The 22,278-nt window shown below is 41.8% G+C and overlaps 1 protein-coding gene across 1 annotated transcript; it reads left to right on the top strand.

Moving 5' to 3' along the window:
* Positions 1-15,284: 15,284 nt before the first annotated feature.
* On the top strand, positions 15,285-21,905 carry riok2 (RIO kinase 2 (yeast)). Its single transcript, XM_004544488.4, has 10 exons — positions 15,285-15,484; positions 16,819-16,957; positions 17,089-17,205; positions 17,341-17,516; positions 17,622-17,710; positions 17,831-18,022; positions 18,115-18,207; positions 19,395-19,862; positions 20,977-21,076; positions 21,398-21,905. The coding sequence occupies exons 1-10, from the start codon at positions 15,419-15,421 to the stop codon at positions 21,557-21,559; spliced, it is 1,602 nt and encodes a 533-aa protein (XP_004544545.3). The 5' UTR covers positions 15,285-15,418; the 3' UTR covers positions 21,560-21,905.
* The last annotated feature ends 373 nt before the right edge of the window (positions 21,906-22,278 follow it).

Genomic DNA, 22,278 nt, shown 5'->3' on the forward strand with positions numbered 1-22,278 from the left:
CTGGCAGATATCAGACATGCAGAGGAGGCCCAGACAACATGTTTAAGGTTTTATGTGGTAATGTCATTGATTGCATGCCAAGGCTCCGGTTAGGAGTGCCAGCACTTCTTTGAATTTACGACAATGTAAAAATCTAGTGTTTACACTTCTCAGCAGTGAAAGCTAATATCACACAAGATGCATTCTCTTTAACAATCTGAACTTGAGTATATATTGATTTATGCTAGAAAAATACAATGAAACTATGCTGGCTCGTGTGTGAAAACTGAAGCCGTGGCCTCACAATTTTGAAATAAACTGGATGCAGTCTGTTGACAGTCAGAGGTACATCTCATGTTGTCCATAATAACGTAACATGCATGGTTATGTATGGTTTTTTCTGGTTCAGTGTGGGATGACTCTCTTCTCCAGTTTCTTTACAGCTAAAAGGCTCATCTCACAGACGGCCTGCATGATCCATCACTTCAGTTCATCCTTTGCTCTTTGTGCTCCCCTCTTAAAGACAGATAGTGGGAGACCATCTCATTTCACGCTTGATGGAGTTAATGCTATAAAACTTGACACACAGTTACACTCACATGTGCATACATTCAAACAGACAGACACGTGTGCCCAAGAACACACCAATACGATGTAGCTGCAACCTCAGTCGCAGTTGTTCAGATCCTGATGTTCCCTCAGCATGGCAGCTTTCCTGTTCCAGTCACTCACAGCCATTTTTAGCCTCTAGATGATATGTCTGTACATATATTTGTGTGTGTGAGCACAAATTTGCATCTGTGCTGTGACTGATGCAGGACCAATCCCTCACTGATCCCATTACAAGAGTCTGCCACGCAAGGGTTGCAAGTGTGTGAGTGATGGGGAAAATCAGCTCAGAAATGCTGTTAGTTAGCAGCATTCTCGATCACTGTGGCATGTTATTATCTGGCAAAAGCCTATGTGACATCACTCATGCTTACACACAAACACACATGTGTGCCTGTCCGCACATAAAAACATGCACATCTACAGTCAAACAGAAACAGATTTGTCTTGATATTTTTGTATATACTCTCCAGTCACCAAATCCTCTCTTTTCATGTGTTGGGAAAACCACCTTTTAGTTTTATGGTCAAGACTTAGATTAATTGACTGCCACCGCTCACTTACCTCTCTATTATATATGAATAGGTAGATCTCCAAGTTTTAATATAGCTGTCAATTTCAGAAGCTCTCAGAGGGAGCAAAATGCAAACATAAAACTCTTTTTTTAATGACACAATCTCCATTTTTCAATATTAGGAAGGTTTAGTCTGCTTTCACAGCTAAAACAGAAGAGCTGAACATTTAAAGGAAATTGTGTTTTGCACTGCAAGCATAGTGATAGCTGTAAATGAATGAAACAGAGAATATGACTGCATTTTTTGTGCACCAGAGGGACAAATAATAAGTTATTATGGACCTTGAATCAAGGAGATATAGCCACCATCCTGGATATGATCCAGGATGGGAAAAGAAAGCTGTCACGGCTCTGTCCAAAAGCTGTACTCATTTGTTTAATCAACATGATCATATGTGTTTATAAAGGGAGTTACAAACTGGGACCGTTTCTTGGCCAGCCCCAGTGGCTTTTTAGCATCTCCACTGTTAGGCTGGTAGTCTTGGCAAAGACATGTGCCAGCATGTAAGTCCCAGTAAAACTGACTGAAGCTTACTTGTTGAAACTCTATAATCAGTGAAATAAAATTTTAATCTCCAAAATGGTCATTATCATTTTGGGAGACTGAACATGTGTCACAGAGGCTCAAAAATGATCTCCTAGTTGTTGGTAATGTAAACAAAGATTCTTCCAGAACTTAGATTATAGAGACTGATCTAATTAGTCAGCAACCAAACAAGGCATTTGTATAAATTTACACAATTATAACATTTAACAACAATAAAACAGGGGCCTAAATGCTGAGTGTGATTCTAAACAACTATATCTAAACTTAAAACTAAAAAGCAGAGGAAGAATCCTGAGTTTTAATAGTTGTTAGTTTGGTATATATATATATATATATATATATATATATATATATATAGGCTATACAGCAATGACATTGGAATGTCGTTCGGACTGGAGAAGTGTAGTCGGATGGTAACAAAGAGAGGGAAGGTAGTCAGAAGTGAGGGGATTGAACTACCAGAAGGCAACATTGCAGACATAGAGGACAGTTACAAGTACCTGGGGATCCCGCAGGCAAATGGGAACCATGAAGAGGCCGCTAGAAAGGCTGCAACCACCAAGTACCTGCAGAGGGTCAGGCAAGTCCTGAGGAGTCAGCTGAATGGTAAGAACAAGATCCGGGCCATCAACACATACGCCCTGCCCGTGATCAGGTACCCTGCTGGGGTAATAGGCTGGCCAAAGGAGGAGATAGAAGCCACTGACATAAAGACAAGAAAGCTCCTGACCATGCATGGAGGATTTCACCCCAAGTCCAGCACCCTGAGGCTGTACGCTAAGCGGAAGGAAGGGGGCCGGGGACTGGTGAGTGTCAGCACCACAGTCCAGGATGAGACAAGGAACATCCAAGAATACATTGGGAAGATGGCCCCAACTGACCGAGTGCTCAGTGAATACCTCAGGCAGCAGAAACCCAAGAAAGAGGAGGGAGACGAGGAACCATCATGGAAGGACAGGCCCCTGCACGGTATGTACCACCGGCAGATAGAGGAGGTGGCTGATATCCAGAAATCCTACCAGTGGCTGGACAAAGCTGGACTGAAAGACAGCACAGAGGCACTAATCATGGCAGCACAAGAACAAGCTCTGAGTACAAGATCCATAGAGGCTGGGGTCTATCACACCAGGCAAGACCCCAGGTGCAGACTGTGTAAAGATGCCCCAGAGACAATCCAGCACATAACAGCAGGGTGCAAGATGCTAGCAGGCAAGGCATACATGGAACGCCATAACCAAGTGGCCGGCATAGTGTACAGGAACATCTGTGCCGAGTATAACCTAGAAGTCCCGAGGTCAAAATGGGAGATGCCCCCAAGGGTGGTGGAGAATGACCGAGCTAAGATCCTGTGGGACTTCCAGATACAGACGGACAAAATGGTGGTGGCTAACCAACCGGACATAGTGGTGGTAGACAAACAGAAGAAGACGGCCGTAGTGATCGATGTAGCGGTTCCGAATGACAGCAATATCAGGAAGAAGGAACACGAGAAGCTGGAGAAATACCAAGGGCTCAGAGAAGAGCTCGAGAGGATGTGGAGGGTGAAGGTAACGGTGGTCCCCGTGGTAATCGGAGCACTAGGTGCGGTGACTCCCAAGCTAGGCGAGTGGCTCCAGCAGATCCCGGGAATAACATCGGAGATCTCTGTCCAGAAGAGCGCAGTCCTGGGAACAGCTAAGATACTGCGCAGGACCCTCAAGCTCCCAGGCCTCTGGTAGAGGACCCGAGCTTGAAGGATAAACCGCCCGCAGGGGCGTGCTGGGTGTTTTTTTTTTTTTTTTATATATATATATATATATATATATATATATATATATATATATATATATATATATATATATATATATATTACATCTTGCCTGATGAGGTATTTATGGACATGTTTATTGAGACTCTAGATGTCTAGAAGTATGTAAGCCAACTGTTTTCCTACAGTTTTTATTGTAAAACCTGAACTGATTCTCCTAAATGTTACTTCTGACATATGCCCTCCATGCACTAATAATTCAAACTAAGACTAAAACGAATAAAACTAAACTAAAGACATTTTCAAACAATAAAAACTAAAGTGAAACAAGAAAATTCACACAGGAAACCAAGTGAAGCTGAACTGACTTGAAAACAAAAAGTCAAAATGAAACCAAAGTAAAAACCATTGGAAAACTGGAAAATACAAAATTATAACAACTGGTGTGGCACTGTGTCTGAACTGTACTCCCAGCTTGTTACTCTGCAAACCTGACCTCCCAGTATCTTATTTTTCTTGTGCAGATTCAAGAGAGATTGGAGCCCTGCTTCACCAGACAGCTCCGACAGAGAGACACTTAAATGAGACGTAGAGACATCCACTCACATAAAGTGCAAACACAGAATCAGAATCAGAATCAGAAAGGGGTTTATTGCCAAATGTTGAGCAGGTTTACAACATTAGGAAATTGCTGCGGTGCTTCAGTGCAAACATAGTGTCATAAATAGCACTTAAATAGACATGAAAAAATAAAAGTAGGGATAAGAATTAAAAGTGCTACGTAGAAAGATATGTGCATGAGCTATACATGAGATATATACATGAGAATAAGAATTAAGAGTGCTACGTAGAAAGATATATACATGAGTGCAGGTGGTGATCAGTGCCAAACATAGAATGATGCAGTGACACAACGTAGGGTCATGTGTTAGTGGTGGGAACAGTCATATGGTTATTGTTCATGAGTCCAACAGCAGAGGGGAAGAAACTGTTCTTATGGCGAGAGGTTCTGGTGCGAATGGACCGGAGCCTCCTGCCTGAGGGGAGCAGGTCAAACAGACTGTGTCCAAGGTGAGAAGGGTCAGCTGAGATCCGAGCTGCACGCCGCAATGTCCTGGAGGTGTACAGGTCCTGCAAAGATGGGAGTCTGCAGCCAATCACCTTCTCAGCAGAGCGCATAACACGCTGCAGTCTCTGTTTGTCCCTGATAGTGGCTCCAGCGTACCACACGGTGATGGAGGAGGTGAGGATGGACTCGATGATTGCAGTGTAGAACTGCATCATCGTCCGTGTTGGCAGGTTGAATTTCTTCAGCTGCCTCAGGAAGTACATCCTCTGCTGGGCTTTCTTGATGACGGAGGTGATGGTGGGCTCCCACTTCAGGTCCTGGGTGATGGTGGTACCCAGGAAGCGGAATGAGTCCACAGAGGTGATAGGGGTGTCAGTCAGGATGATGGGGGGGAGTGGGGCTGTGTGCTTCCTGAAGTCCACAATAATCTCCACTGTCTTCTGGGCATTCAGCACCAGGTTGTTGTGGCTGCACCAGGACACCAGACGTTCAACCTCCCTCCTGTAGGCAGACTCGTCCCCGTCCGAGATGAGTCCAATAACGGTGGTGTCATCTGCAAACTTGATTAGCTTGACAGACTGGTGGGTGGAGGTGCAGCAGTTGGTGTACAGGGAGAAGAGCAGAGGAGAAAGAACACAGCCCTGAGGGGAGCCGGTGCTGATGGTCCGGGAGTCCGAGACATTCTTTCCCAGCCTCACATGCTGCTTCCTGTCCGTCAGGAAGTCAGTGATCCACCGGCAGATGGGATCAGGCACATTCATCTGGGAAAGCTTGTCTCGGAGATGGTCTGGAAGGATGGTGTTGAAGGCAGAGCTGAAGTCCACAAACAGGATCCTGGCGTAGGTTCCTGGGGAGTCCAGATGCTGCAGGATGAAGTGTAGGGCCATGTTGATGGCGTCGTCTACAGACCTGTTGGCTCTATATGCAAACTGCAGGGGGTCCAGGAGGGGGGCCGTGAGGGTCTTGAGATGGGAGAGAACTAGGCGCTCAAAAGACTTCATGACCACAGATGTCAGAGCCATGGGTCTGTAGTCATTTAGTCCAGTGATCCTAGGTTTCTTGGGGACAGGGATTATGGTGGAGGACTTGAAGCAGGCAGGCACATGACATGCCTGCAGTGAGGAGTTGAAAATGCCAGAAAACACTGGGGCCAGCTCGTTTGCACAGTGTCTGAGGGTGGCAGGAGACACGCCGTCTGGGCCGGGAGCTTTTCGAGCATTCAGACTCTTAAACTGCTTCCTCACATCTGCTTCATGAATATGAAGAGTTGTGGTGGGAGGAGGTGGTGTGAAATCCTCTTTTGTGTGGGGTGAGGAGGGGGGTGTTGTAGGTGAACAGTTTGAAGGTGGTGATGGCTCTATGGAGGGGGGAGAGGTGGGGGAATTAGTGTCTAAAGTGCCTCTATTGTTGGGGCCGTTGGAGGTGTGAAGGCTGCCTGATGGCTCGTCAAAACGGCAGTAAAAGTCGTTAAGGGTGTTGGCTAAGAGCAAGTCATCAGTGGAGTGGGGGGTTTTAGGCTTGTAGTTTGTGATATTCCTAAAACCTTTCCACACAGAGGCCGAGTCATTCTCTGAGATCTGCTGCTGCATCTTCTCAGAGTGCTGATGTTTAGCAATGTCCACTTCTTTAGTGAACCTGTACTTGGCCTCTCTGTAGCAGTCCCTGTCTCCGCTTCTGAACGCCTTTCTCTTTTCCAGCCACAGCTTTTTGAGTTTAGGAGTAAACCAGGGTTTGTCATTGTTATAACTCACCCTGGTGCGTGATGGCACAATGCTGTCCTCACAGAAGTGATAACAGTGATAACAATGTAATAATTTTATACATATATTACGCAGGAGGTATCTTTATAGTGGATGGCTACATATTATGCTTTATGTGCATTTTAACAGTAGAAGAAACACACATGCAGTTTGCACAAAAGAAATCATAAAGTTTCAGATATAAAAGCTGTGAGGTGTGAAATTAACTTATCACTTGTTTGACTGTGTATGAGGGTGATAAAGGCTCCCTGCACGTCTAAATTGTAAAGTGTTTATAGAGCTGATGTTTTAGGAAGACATAAAACATATGGAGGTTTTCTGTCAGCCTTTCATGGGTCTATGTGTCTGTGTGTATCTCCAGACTAGATTATGTTTCCCCTCCACATATTTTTCCTCAGGCCCTTCATTTGCTGGATGCTTGTACCAGCACCTGAGAGCAGATTATTGTTTAAGAGACTGGCAGCAAAAAGGCAAAGAAAGTGGATCTGCTCTCCTCTAATCTAATCAAATTTGATGTTTCTAAACACACAGCAGCTGGCTAAAGGCACAGTGATGATAACCCAGGGACAAAGCCCACGCTTGTTGTTGGAGACTTACCTAAGCTTCTCCAATTCCTGCCTCAATTTAGCGTTCCCTCCCTGAAGCTTAGAGCTGGAAAACAATTTATCGGCCTCTCTCTCTCTGTGTGTGTGTGTGTGTGTGTGTGTGTGTGTGTGTGTGTGTGTGTGTGTGTGTGTGTGTGTGTGTGTGTGTGTGTGGTGGTGGTGGTAGGTAGCAGGGATCCTCTGCGGGATGATGGAGATAAGTCTGTCATGATCCCATGTTTACTCTGTAGAAACACAACAAGGAAACGTAAAACTACTACAAACACCACAAAGACATCAACCCTTTAAATATACACCTCTTTAATAGGAACAATGGGGTCTTCATTGCATAACTCCAACAGGGTGCTCTAAACAATGTCCAACAATTCTGGTTCATGTTGACATGATATTTTTCATCAATAAGACGTTTTCTCCCAGATTACCACTTCCTAGATATTTTTCTCTTTTTCAGGTCATTCTCTGTAATCTCTAGAGATGGTCATGTGGGGAAAAGCTCAGAAGATCAGCACTTTCTTACTTAAACATTCAAACCAGCCTGTCTGTTGCCAACAACTTAAATCACCTTTCTTTCGCATTCTGGTGCTCAGTTTGATCTTGAGTATGCATCATGATCACGCCTATATGCCTAAGCACACTGAGTTCCTGCCATGTGATTGGCTAATGTGATGTAATATTTATGTTATCATTTAGCATTCAACAGTTGAACAGATGTACCCAAAAGAGTGGCCAGTGATGCATTTCATTTTGGCCCACGTGGTCAAATATGTACAGAAATGAACTAATAACATTTGCAATAAGGTTTGCAGCTAGTTTAGTTGTCTCTGTAGTCTGTGCTTATCCTTAAATCTATGGTAGGTATGCTCTCACTTTTAAGTTCTCATACATTATTAAAACTCCATCAGTAATTTCTTTCTTTATGTACATGCTAGGGGTGGGGGTTCATAGCTTTGATAGACTACGTGTACTTCATTTCACTTCAGTCAGTACTCCAAAGGTCCTTTCATCATTTTGACCTATCCAACTTTAACTTTCATCTTACGCTAACGAGGGGCTCATTAATTTAATATCAAAGGAAGCTGGTTCACTGCAGATCCACTGACAATAAACCAGCTCTGTATACACGGAAAAAAAGATCAGTTGAACACATTTCAAACAATACATTTGAATTCCACTTTGCACAACAAAACACGTTACCTGGAGGTGATCCAGTATTTAAAACACTTTAATGTATTAAATTCTATACTCCCAACATTGGAAAGAAGGAGAAAAAAGGAGATGGCCAGGGGGGTGGAATGGGGCTAGAATTGAAAAATGAGCTGCTTTGTGTTGAAACATAGTAAAATGTTCCCTCACCACATCTGGAAAGAAGACACTATCTCACTGTTTCCGCGTGTGTGTGTGTGTGTGTGTGTGTGTGTGTGTGTGTGTGTGTGTGTGTGTGTGTGTGTGTGTGTGTGTGTGTGTGTGTGTGTGTGTGCTCAGGTGTGCATGCAAGAATGGCTGTTTCACTACATTCCAGTTAATTCCACATTCAGGCGGGGCCACACTCTCCCACTGTGCTCCCAGTCTGCATGGACGGACACACTACTGACCACATTGTCTGGACTTGTGTATAACTGTCAAGTCTGTCTGCTATTGGCTGCTTAACCAGCTCTTTTTTCTTTTCTTTTTTACCAAGAACATATGCAACAAGACTTTAGGTTTGCCACAACTGAGAGCCAAACAAGCAATCTGTAAGTTTTATTAATGATACAACACATTCAGCCTCTCCATCAATCAAATTTCTACCTATTGCAGCACCAGAATATGAAGAGAATTCCCTCGAGAAATTGAGTTATAGGATGGTATGATGATCTAATCTAAAACAGAGATGGTCTATGATTATCCAGTGAACTTAGAGAGTTGTCATGTGCTTTAGTTTGATTCCAGAAAGGGAAAAAAAAAGAGCAAAGTACGAAAAGCAGGTAACAAGAATCCAAACATTTTTGGAAAATGTCAGGATTATAAAGGAGCATTCATCATCATTGTTCAAGACAATTAAAATGATATCAGCATTATCTATGAGCTTAACTAAGAAAATTTCACCAAAATAGCAATGTTAAATTACCCGTCGTTTCTCTCCTTAAATGGAAGGTCTGCCTTTTTTTTCCAGACACAGTGTGTTTATAACTCAAGACAGAGTCGATACACAGACACGTTTGAGACAAAGGACAGCAGCTCAGAATCTTCAGAGCGCCCTGTGTCACAGTGCCATCTAGCTGAAACATGAAAAACTGCAATGTATTAATTGATAGCACAGTCTGTTTTTATACAGTGAGATTTAAATATCATTAAACTGAACCTTTAAAATGGACTGTTTGTATAAATTATGGAAGATGCTAAAAAAGCAACATTTTTTGGAATCATTAAGTCAAAATTTCAGGTTATTCAAAATATCAATTTAACAATTTGAAATATCTTTTTTTTTTCTCATTGGCCCGCAGAGACGAAATAATAACTTCCCTCAAATGCCTTAAAACAAAAGTAACAAGCCCATTTTGGAACTGTAAGGAGTAAAAGCACAAAGTTGACAGAAAAATGACTAAAGTAAAGTACAGCTACCTGAAAATTCTACTTTAGCACAATAATGAAGTATTTGTACATTGCTTCCAACCTCTGCCTAGTGGTGGCTCAGATTTGCAGTATCAGTTTCCTAATGACAATATCTCCACTCAGATTAAAAAAAAAACCCTCAGCCGGAAATGGCAGTGGTAACCCTGCACACCAAGGATGCTCCTGGCAATTAATTTTTTAGTCGGCTACACAAGGGGGGGAAACAAGTAGACTAATCAACTAGTTTAAAACTAAGAAACACACAAAAAAGAGAGATCCTCCAAGAGAAAGAACAGGAGAACATACAGGGAGTGCAGAATTATTAGGCAAATGAGTATTTTGTCCACATCATCCTCTTCATGCATGTTGTCTTACTCCAAGCTGTATAGGCTCGAAAGCCTACTACCAATTAAGCATATTAGGTGATGTGCATCTCTGTAATGAGAAGGGGTGTGGTCTAATGACATCAACACCCTATATCAGGTGTGCATAATTATTAGGCAACGTCCTTGCCTTTGGCAAAATGGGTCAAAAGAAGGACTTGACAGGCTCAGAAAAGTCAAAAATAGTGAGATATCTTGCAGAGGGATGCAGCAGTCTCAAAATTGCAAAGCTTCTGAAGTGTGATCATCGAACAATCAAGCGTTTCATTCAAAATAGTCAACAGGGTCGCAAGAAGCGTGTGGAAAAACCAAGGTGCAAAATAACTGCCCATGAACTGAGAAAAGTCAAGCGTGCAGCTGCCAAGATGCCACTTGCCACCAGTTTGGTCATATTTCAGGGCTGCAACATCACTGGAGTGCCCAAAAGCACAAGGTGTGCAATACTCAGAGACATGGCCAAGGTAAGAAAGGCTGAAAGACGACCACCACTGAACAAGACACACAAGCTGAAACGTCAAGACTGGGCCAAGAAATATCTCAAGACTGGTTTTTCTAAGGTTTTATGGACTGATGAAATGAGAGTGAGTCTTGATGGGCCAGATGGATGGGCCCGTGGCTGGATTGGTAAAGGGCAGAGAGCTCCAGTCCGACTCAGACGCCAGCAAGGTGGAGGTGGAGTACTGGTTTGGGCTGGTATCATCAAAGATGAGCTTGTGGGGCCTTTTCGGGTTGAGGATGGAGTCAAGCTCAACTCCCAGTCCTACTGCCAGTTTCTGGAAGACACCTTCTTCAAGCAGTGGTACAGGAAGAAGTCTGCATCCTTCAAGAAAAACATGATTTTCATGCAGGACAATGCTCCATCACACGCGTCCAAGTACTCCACAGCGTGGCTGGCAAGAAAGGGTATAAAAGAAGAAAAACTAATGACATGGCCACCTTGTTCACCTGATCTGAACCCCATTGAGAACCTGTGGTCCATCATCAAATGTGAGATTTACAAGGAGGGAAAACAGTACACCTCTCTGAACAGTGTCTGGGAGGCTGTGGTTGCTGCTGCACGCAATGTTGATGGTGAACAGATCAAAACACTGACAGAATCCATGGATGGCAGGCTTTTGAGTGTCCTTGCAAAGAAAGGTGGCTATATTGGTCGCTGATTTGTTTTTGTTTTGTTTTTGAATGTCAGAAATGTATATTTGTGAATGTGGAGATGTTATATTGGTTTCACTGGTGAAAATAAATAATTGAAATGGGTATATATTTGTTTTTTGTTAAGTTGCCTAATAATTATGCACAGTAATAGTCACCTGCACACACAGATATCCCCCTAAGATAGCTAAAACTAAAAACTACTTCCAAAAACATTCAGCTTTGATATTAATGAGCTTTTTGGATTCATTGAGAACATGGTTGTTGTTCAATAATAACATTATTCCTCAAAAATACAACTTGCCTAATAATTCTGCACTGCCTGTAGAACCAAGAGACATGCAGTGCAAACTCCAAGGCATGCAGGAAAAATACAGAGCGCTGCAGATGAAGCACAATAAAACAACAGTTGCTTCAAGAGAAGAAGCAACTGGACATAAAATAGAAAGAAATGAACTGCAAGCTTGAAGACATGGAGGAAAAATTCAGAGTGCTGCAAATGAGGCTCGATAAAACACTGCACAGAAATAAAGAGTTTCTTCATGAGAAAGAACAGCAGGACATAAAAGAGGAAGAAATGGATTGCAAACTTGAAGACATGGAGGAAAAATACAAAATGCTCCAAACAACTCTTAATGAAACACTGCTCCAAAATCAAGAGTTGCTTCAAGAGAAGAAGCAACAGGACATACAACAGAAAGAAGAAACACTTATTCTCCAGAGGAAAAATTAAAAACTCCAAAAATATTATAATGAAATGAAGTACAAAGCAACTGAACTGGAAGGAGAAAAGAAAAAACTGGAAAAACAATGCTCAGAGATGCAGAGTAGCATCAATGAAATGCTGAGAAAAAACACAGAACTTGAGGAACTTTCTAACAACTTGAAGTACAAATACACTGAAATCCAGGCGCAAAAGCAACAATAACAGAAAACACATGAAGACCTGCAGTGTACACTTCAAGAAATCCAGAAGAGAAACCAGCACTTAGAAGACATGCACAAGAAAGTAGAACAGATAAATACAGATATAAACAAGGCAAAGCTAATAGAGGAGGCAACATTTAAAGAACTGAAAGACAAGCTTGAAGAAAAACAAGCACAATTAGAAGACGTGGAGAAAAGTTGCAAGAAACTTGCAACCTCCCCCCAACTTTCAATTTCCTCCATCATCTCCTAATCCTCTGTTCCCTTTTGAGAACACAGGGTTGGGAGATGGGGGGAACAATAAACACAATGGGCCACATTTTACATGTGTCAGATCAATGTCTTCATTCAACAATAGCTGCATGTGTGTTTGTGTGTGTGCATAATATACATGCTTAACTTGTTGGATCCAAATCCCAGAAGGAATTACATAAAACAAGAAGACAATTTGGAGACAAACTTACCAGCAAGCTGAACTCCAGCCTTCCGGTCTTGGTTAATGTAAGTAATTCAGTGATAATCCAGACTCAGGCTTCCATTTAACAAAAGACAAAAACTATTATGAACTACATAATATTGTTCACAGTTTGTGAACAAACTATCTTTTTGTTTATATAATGATGATGAGTTTCTATAGTGTTTGGATTTACAGGAAAGCTTTAGAACAAATGGTCAAAACATGATATAATTGTAAATGCATAGGTGCTATTATTAAGGAAGCACATTCATGTACCCTTTGCTAAAGTGGTTCTGTGCGTGTTATCATATGTGTTGCCAGAGAGGTTCCTGCACCTTGAAACATCTTTTTCTAGAGCTTTCTGTCAGTCTTACTGTGTAGTTCTATACTCAACTTTCCCAAAGAGGCTCCAGTGTGTGGGAGAGCAGGATGAGTAATGTGTCTGTGTACCTAACCTGCTGTAGGGCATTCAAAAACCTGCCAGTAAATCTCTGTTCAACACTTTCTCCCACACACACACCTGACCTTCAGATTTCACAGGGTTGACACAGTGTTTCCTGCAGTTCAGCTTTTACAGATATTTCTTACTTTTTTCAATAAAATGCGCTATGCTTTATTGCTCCTGTGCAAAACCTGTCTCTTATTCACAGCAGTGAGCTATCATGACAGCAGGACTCCATACCACTCAACATTCAAACCTACTGCCATATTTTTATTCTATACTCTTTTACAAAACATTTATCTGGCCTTTTCATCAGGTGAGAAAAAGGTTTGGGTGATATTGGACCGATCGTTGATAGAGTGAGTTGTCTACCAATTGGAAGGTCAGTGATTTGAGCCCTGAGTCATCTACTTGTCTACCAAGGCATCCTCAGATAAAATACTGAATCCTGATTTACCCCTGAAGCATCAACAACAGCATGACTGTGTGTGTGTTAGAAAGTGCTTAGGCGTAGATAAAAGGGGCGTGTGTGTGTGTGTGTGTGTGTGTGTGTGTGTGTGTGTGTGTGTGTGTGTGTGTGTGTGTGTGTGTTTGGGTGAATGTTGAGGAAACCACTTTGCATGCTTAACTGTGTAGAAAGGCTCTATGAAAGTACCAGTCCGTTTACCAGAGTTGAATAATAGGGAAAACACAAGTGTTACTAACAGAGATGGGCAGTAGCGCGTTGCTGTAATCCGATTACTTTTTTCAATTAACGAGCAAAGTAAGGGATTACTATAGCAAAAAAGGTAATTAGATTACCGTTACTTTCCCGTGAGCACGCTGCGTTACTGCGTTACTAAAACCGTGATTTTTTTGCTAGAGTGTCTCATGACAATGACGAGCGAGTGCTACGTTCGTGGCATCAGCTGTGTGCAGATCAACAATGGATAATATATCAAGTGTGGGAGAGAGTATGAGCGTGCAGCATTTAAAGTGTGGAAGTACTGACCTTACTTTGAGTTTGATTCTGGAAAAAGTGACAAAAACATTAGCGTCTGCTGTTCGAAGAAAACTTCTTTTTACAGCGAAAAATAAACCCCTAAACTTCCGCACAAGCACTGAGTACGCTGCCATGGGAATGTGAAATTCACAGAGAAACTCACGGATTCTTCCACTGACATGACGGCTGCGACACACCTGCACCAGGGCAAACCTCCGCCTGCCCCACTCCTACTAAACAGGTGAAAATAGAGCAAGAGCACTGCTGATTCTTTGATTTTGTTTATTTTCTGGTGTGTTTTACTTGCATCTATTTGAAAGAGTGAGTGTAAACACAAAAAACTATTTTATTTTATGTGCTGGAATGTGCAGAAAATAGGTTTAAATGTTAAACAAATTTCTTCCAGTCAGAGAATGTTGCATATAATTTAATTTTTGCTTGATGCATAAAGTTAAAAGATTAAAACTAATAAAACAAGTTTTAAAAAAGAGACTTTTTCATTTGATTACATTTTATATGGTGGACTATGCAGAAAAAGGGTGTAAAATGTTTTTAAAAAGTAACTAAGTAACTAATTACTTTCAAAAATAAGTAATCAGTAAAGTAACAGGATTACTTTTGGGGTGAAGTAATCAGTAATTAGTTACTGATTACTTTTTTAAAGTAACTTGACCAACACTGGTTACTAATAACATTACCAGTGACCTTATTCTGTCTTCCAGTAAGCCACTGTGAAGGTGAATCACAGCTCATTTGTATTCCCTTGCTTTTTTACTTATTTTTGATTATTATTGTTGATTTGCTTCGATTCACCAAGAAAAAAGGCTGCAGAGGATGGTGAAGTGCAGGGACACCCGTCAGGTGAGTGCCTGGAGGTGGCAGGGGAGCGTTCTGATCAGTGGCGGGTAGAGTTGAGAGTTCTGCTCACCCAGGGTAAGTACTGACCCAACTGACAAATGAGATAAGACTAGTATTTTAAAAAATAAATGACAGTCAATGTTCTTCTTTCTATTAGTAGTTTGGGACTGAAGTAAGGGATTGAAGAGGATGTTTGGGACACTGGCTGTTTTAATATTTTAAACAGACTTTTAGTGTTTTTCAGGATTTGTGCAGATTGTGTCTACTAGAATTTTATTTTTATAGTTATATTTTAATTTCTGTTGCCCCCTGGCCATGACTGTTTTTATTCCTTGTTTTATTATAAATAGACAACATTGTAATATGGAAAACTAGGGTGACACTAGGGGGGACAAGAGATTATTTTAGGGTGGCACATCCCATCATATGCCCCTACAGTAGATGCAGTAGATGCGCCCCTGTTTTGGCTAATAAGAGTTAAAACTTTGTCCCTCCAGCAGATCCATTCTGGCACGTTTCCATCTGCCGGCGGGACACAGTGGACTCTGCTGTGATTGGAGGTCAGGGTACTTGCCGCAGCGTCCAATCCGGCGTCAGTTTTTCTAGAGCCAGAAGTGACGTCTTTTCCGTTCCTAGAACTTCCGCCTTGCACGTGTGTTTACAAGAAATGTGGCACCTTTAGGTTAAAAAAAGTTTGAAGAGCTAGCTCAGTGTAACCGTGTATGTGTCGGCTAAAATATGGGAAAGTTAAATGTTGTGATATTGAGATATTTATCCCGAGATGACTTCCGAGTCCTTACTGCGGTAAGTACAAAGCTAACTGCTAATTCGGTCCCAGTTGGTTAGCCTGTGCTAAGCCAGCGCTTGGTCAGCTGGTTATTGCTCATTAACTTTTACACATGCCACTGTTACAGCAGCATGCGAGATGTTAATGTAGTTGTAATGAAGGCGAGCACACATACACAGGCATTCATAGTTCATGTCAGGTAAACGGAACATCGTTTCACTGTACTCCTGTGGTTTAGTGACTGATGGTGGATTCACAAGACGCATATTTAAAACAATTAATTTCAAAATATGAGTGTCAGTGGTAGAAATATTCTGAGTTTGGGATCTGTCATTAGTAACAAACAAACCACTGGCGACATTGGTTGCCAAGCATAAGTACTTGTCCTGTGCACACTAGCTCTGAAGAGTCGCTTGATCTGCATATGTATTAATCCTTGCGTTATCTACCTAATATCTGTAATATGAAATTGCTGCTGCAGCACTTCAGTTGCCCTATAGGGATTTGTCTGCCATTGAGGCTAATATGTTCCTTGTGATATGTGTTAGACCATTAAAGCAGCTTTCTTCTAAAGTTAGTGTTTGTTTTCAGTCTTTTAGGCACAAAATTAGGGTCCTGGGTTTTGCTGCATGCCCTCCTTCATTGATCTATGGATTATCGTGACCTATGATATCTGCAGATGATATTATGAACTCTGTAGTGAAAGTAGGGAGCAGGTGGAAGAGTCTGGAGAGGTAGCAAAAGAGGTAGCAAAATGGTGGGAACAGCTCTCCAGGTTAAGGGAAAGGGGAGGTTTACAGTAGGACCTGCTATAATGTATGATTTGGAGATAGTGGCACTAAAAACAGACAGGAAGCTGAGCTGGAGGTGGCATACCTGAAGAGACTAATATTGTTGTTGGGAGTGACCAGGAAGGACAGGATTAGAAACATCTAATCATTACATCAAAGGGACAGCTCAGGCTGAGCAGTTTGGAGACTAAGGTGGTGAGGCAAACTTGATACATGTGTAGATATATTGAGCGAAGGATGTTGAATATGGAGTGGCCAGCCAGGAGGTAAAGAAGATGACCACAGAGTATGGATCTAGTGAAGGAGGACAAGCAAAGATTGGTGAGTCAATGGAGGATGCTAGGAATAGGGTGAGATGGAGGCATATGATCTGTTGTGGTGACCCCTGAAGGAAGTAACTGGAAGAAGAATTTAGCATGGGAATTTTAAGGACATAGAAGGAATGAGCAAAGGCTGTTTTTCCTGAAATATACATTACAACGCAGATAAGCTTGTAATTTAATCTGTCAGCTCACTGGTGATGATAATTTTGATGACAATGATGATAATTTTTCACGCAGGTTGAGATGGGGATGAAAAACCATGAGATTGTTCCAGTAAGTCTTCTGTCTTCCATTGCAAGCCTCAAGCACGGTGGCTGCAACAAGATCCTCAGAGAGCTTGTGAAACACAAGCTCGTGGTCTATGAGCGCACCAAGAGTAAGAAAACTTACAAAAACGTATTCTATCTATTCTATTCTATTCTATCTATTCTAAAAACACTAGCTTTGTCTCACAAGTTATGATGTAAGTGATTAGCTTTCTAACATGATGGCGTGTGTTGATCTCAGCTGTCCAGGGTTACAAGTTGAATTATGGAGGATATGACTACTTGGCCTTAAAGACTTTGTGCGCCAGAGAAATAATCATTTCTGTTGGCAACCAAATGGGTGTTGGCAAAGAGTCGGGTAAGTGTTTGGGTTTTTTTTTTTAATTTATAATCATAATGTGTTTTCTTTCAGGTTTTCAGGCTTTTACCGTCAATCTTTTATGTGCTCATGTTTATATAAATATTTCTTTCTTTCTGTTCACCTTGCATGTAGATATATATATTGTGGCGAGTCCAAGCGGAGAGCAGTATGCTCTGAAGCTGCACAGGTTGGGGCGTACATCTTTCAGGAATCTGAAGAACAAGAGAGATTACCACAAACACAGGAAGAACATGTCCTGGCTCTATCTCTCCCGCCTCTCTGCCATGAAGGAGTTTGCCTACATGAAGGTAATGAACCAAATGAGTGAGAGTCTGTTCTGGACCACTTACAAGTGTGATAGAAAAAACTGTTTTGTTGGAGGATTTTAATGTCTGTCTCCTCTTTAATCCCAGGCATTGTACGATCGAGGCTTTCCAGTTCCCAAACCTGTGGATTATAACAGACATGCTGTAGTGATGGAGCTCATCAATGGATATCCGCTGTATGTTAACAAGCCATTGATTTCCTCTTTTTATTTGTATATTAAAATAGAAATAACGTACTGTTCCTACTGGGGGGGGGGTTTCTTCCATAATTTGTGTGCATTGTCTCACTCTACTAGGTGTCAGGTTCATGAATTACAGGATCCATCAGCCTTGTACAGTGAGTTCATGGACCTCATAGTCAAACTGGCCAATCATGGCCTGATTCATGGAGATTTTAACGAGTTCAACCTCATGTTGGATGACCAGGACCACATAACAATGATTGACTTCCCTCAGATGGTGTCTACATCACACCCCAATGCTGAATGGTGGGTTTATTTGCTCGATTTTTAAAGTTGGCAGTTAAAAGTATCAAAGCATACAACTTATAATTGTCTACTTTTACGACTCCTTTTTGTAGGTACTTTGATCGAGACGTCAAATGTATCCGCGACTTCTTTGCAAAGCGATTCAATTATGAAAGCGAGCTCTTTCCAACTTTCAAAGACATCAGGTAACTGCTTGTACTTTATTTTAGTCAAAACTAGGGATGGGTATCGTTTAGGTTTTATCCGATACTGGTGCCAAACCGGTACTTTTGAAACGGTGCTTAAACGGTGCTCAAACCGGTGCTTAAAGAATGGAGAACACAAAATTGGTCCAAAAACCTCTAATGTTCAGCTGTTTTTTTTGTAAAAAGATAACAATGTTAGCCTTTTCTGCAGCTATAGGGGATTTAGGGCATCACTCTTGGCTGGAAGCAGTGCTTAAACAATGGAAAAAACACAAACTTTATCCAAAAACTTCTCATGTTTTCCACTGTTTTCCACTTTTTCTTTGGTCATTTTAGCCTTTTTGGCCAGGGTGAAGGGAGTATCTGCCATCAAACAAGAAGACAGCCGCATGTAGCTATGATGATGTTTGCTAGTTCACCTTACCTGCATTAATGTAATAACGTGGTTAGCCTACTCAACGTAAATTACACACGAACAACATTAAGCTACTCACGCAGAGAAGAACGGCTGCTGCTGCATCATCATCCGTCATCATTTCTGCTGCACTGGCAGGGCTAGGGGCCAGGACTCTCCTCTTCGTGTTTTTGGGTATGTTGCTAACTCCGGGTCCGATAACAGGCACCACACCCGCAGTAGATGTGCTCGGTGTGAGGTCTCGCAGCAAGCTATCAAATACGGCGCATTTTTCGGCTTTTAAAAAAAAACCACTCGGCGTCGCCAGGTGTTTCATCGGATTTGAGGTGTTACCTCCTTTGACAGTATCACAGTATCAGCTTAAAGCACTTGTTGCAGGCTGCTGAGTTTGCATATTTTGCTGTGAAGTACAGACAGGCTTTTGACCGCTTCGCCTTGGGCATTTTTAATCTGTAGCTCTGCTCTAAAAGAACGTACGTACCTGGACCCGCCTACTATCCTCGGAAACGTAAAATTATTGGCTAGAATCTAAAGTGTATCACATCTCAGGAAAATTAAAGCACCGAAATGTGCGCTGCTTTTCGGTCTGGTTACTACCATTTATGTCAGAACCGGTGCCATCATGGCACCGGATACCGGTACCCATCCCTAGTTAAAACATAACAAACATGTATGAATACAGGGAACTGAATTACATTTTAAATGGTAAATGTGGAGGCCAGACTCTGAACTGAAAAGCAGTTCTAACATGATCTCCTGTTTCTTTCCAAAGGCGGTCATATTCTCTAGATGTTGAAGTCTCAGCCAGTGGCTTTACGAAAGACATGGAGCGAGATGGTGCATTGCTACACCCAGCTGGACCTGAGGACGATGAGGAGGAGGAGGAGGACGATGAGGAGGAGGAGGAGGAGGACGACGATGACGGTGACAATGATGACGAGGATGCCAAAGAGGCAACAGATGAGGAAAGAGAGGAGGCTGTGGACATGGAGGAATATAAACATGCAATGCTGGAACTGGAGGGATTACGAATCAGCGAAACACCTGCAGAGACACAAGATCAGGACGGTGAAAAGAGTAAGAACAAGGTTCAAGAGGATCAAGAGACTGAGACTGCATCTTCGCCTCCAGGTGATGAAGAAACAGAGAAGCAGTTAGATGAAGAGTTGGAGGAAGCAGAGGATGAGTTCCCAGAGCTGGCAGACCTTTCTGCCTCCAACAAGGAGTTTAAACCTTTCAGGTAAAAGCAGTGAATAGCCAACACAATAAAACCCCCAAAATGAAGATTATTCTTTGATGATTATGTACCACTATTAGATAAATGGTACTGCAGGAAAACGGCATATGGGAAATATAAGACAACTGCTGATGAACTGCTTAGCTCATCTGTGTGGTATGTCCTTTTATGTGACCATTTGTGTTTTGTAATGTTCAAATAAGTCTGCAGCTGGCTAATAAAGCCCCAATCATAGCAGTCTAAAGACCAGTCACAGACCTTCTGGCAACCACTGGTTAGTAAATTTTGTTGTACCTGACAGGTTGACAAGTAGTTGTGGGGGTTGCTGGTAATCTAAAATCAGTTGCTAAACCTTATTGACTCAGGGCTAGAGACTTGTCTGTGATCCTCTGGCAGCTGCCACTTGCAAGGGAAAAGGGTGTTTTCTGCAATCGGTCGGCAAATGTTTGCTGGCACTCACTAGTGTGAAATCGGTTGTAAAGAGGTATAGTACTGCACTGAAACCTTCTTGTTATTGCTTTGGTCACTGCTACATTTACAAGTACTTTAGACAAAAGATGCCAACTACGGTAGTGAAACTATGTAAGACTAATGGAATATTTTCCTTTTGAAACGTGTTGGTGGTAACAGTAATCTGCATCGTAAACCTTGAAGCTGTGCATTCGTTTTTGGTTTGTCCCATGCTTTTTCAAGTTTCAGTACAGCTCAGAGTAAATGGTGAGTGTTTGAGGACAAGTCTGTGTCTTCCATGCAAACTACAGGCAACTGCAGCAACCTGCTAGCGATCAGAGCTAAAAGAGTTAAAAGGTTTCTTTCTGGTGCAGCAAAGCAGCCTAACGGCAGGCAACAACCACTCTGCAACCTGTCAGAGAATATACGTTTTTCCCTAGTAACCAAAGCAGTCTCTTATCCCGTGGATCTGAGGCTTTAATAGGATTGTTTGGCAAAGTATTATTGAGACAAGCCAGAAATATTTTTTTCTGAATTGTTAGTGAATTATAGAGACAATGAATCAAAATCTATGCTAATTTGTGTCAAATTAAGCTGGTTTAATGAAGTATGTACATTACAGTACATTTATGTGCTTTGCTATGATGTAATTTTTATCTCCCTGCAGAGATGCAGATAGTCTTCTACAAATTGTAGAGCACAGGAGGAAAAGGACAGACAGTGAGGCCACGATGGGAAGCACAGGGAGCTGCTCTACCATACCACCAGTAAGTATAACATAGATTTACACTGTTGATATATCTGGTTGACAGGGACACTCTGCTAATCTACCCAGTAACCAGAAACATGGTGACAGATTTGATGTCTTCATTATTTGGAAGTTTCAGCCAGTGCTGCAGCAGACACATTATACAGTTTTGGGGAAAATCTTAAAATGTCCCGTAGGTGTTGCTAAAGAGCTTCAGTTTGTAAGAAGGTGAATTAACACAGAAACAACATGCCAGCACAGTGTTGTGTCTGGCTTTCAGAGACAGGAGGTGAGTATATTCATCTGTTATGACCTGTTGTTGTTATCGTGTGTCCTGCAGGAGGTAATCCGTCAGAAGGTGCGGAGGCAGCTCACCAAACAGCAGAAGGCGGCGCAGAGGAGACGTCTACAGAAGGGTGAGGCCAACTTGGAAACCAAATCCAGGAGGGAAAACCAAAATAACATCAAGTCTAGCATGGAGACCAGCGAATTCTGGGGATAAAGAGAACAGCATTGATGAAATTCATGTTTACACCCTTTTTTCTTTTCTTTTTTTGACTTTTTGAATTTTTTTTGTCTGAAGTTGTAAACACAATTAATAAATACTGTGTATTTATTCAAAAACTCAGCTTATTTGAATCATCACAGAGAAATCAAAGTGGAGGTCACATAAAGTGAAAACTGTTTTGGATGCTGTTCTCATAAAATCTCTTGGTTTTCTTTTTAAACTTAAGTAAAATTTTGTTGCTTGCATACACAAATATGGACTGCTTAATATAGCAAAACAGTATGATTAAACTATGGAAGTGTTTTTCTTATTAAATAAAGGCACTTGTTTTCACAAAACACTTATTTATCACTGTATTAGTGCTTCATTTTTGTGTGTGTGCTGATACCTACATGAGCTCTACAACAGATTGAACAATGTTAATTAGCTTCCTGTTACAGAGTCAAAGGTTCCTGCTCAGTCTGGATGTGCTGCTTACAAAGTGACTAACGTGGACAGGGATTTAAAATTCAAATGGTGCACATTCACAGAGAGCACACACCAACGCATTAATCATGAAAGAGTGACGGAAATGGATGGGCTACATATTGAGGCAGTCCGAAGGAAGAAAACGAAACATGTTTTTCTTCAAATTCAGTTAATTTATGCGTAGGAGGCTTTCAGAGAGCGTCTGAATTCACACATGAACAATGGCCTTTCATAGTGAACAGAGT

The sequence above is a fragment of the Maylandia zebra genome, linkage group LG12, assembly GCF_041146795.1.
Source record: "Maylandia zebra isolate NMK-2024a linkage group LG12, Mzebra_GT3a, whole genome shotgun sequence".
Classification (NCBI taxonomy): Eukaryota; Metazoa; Chordata; class Actinopteri; order Cichliformes; family Cichlidae; genus Maylandia; species Maylandia zebra.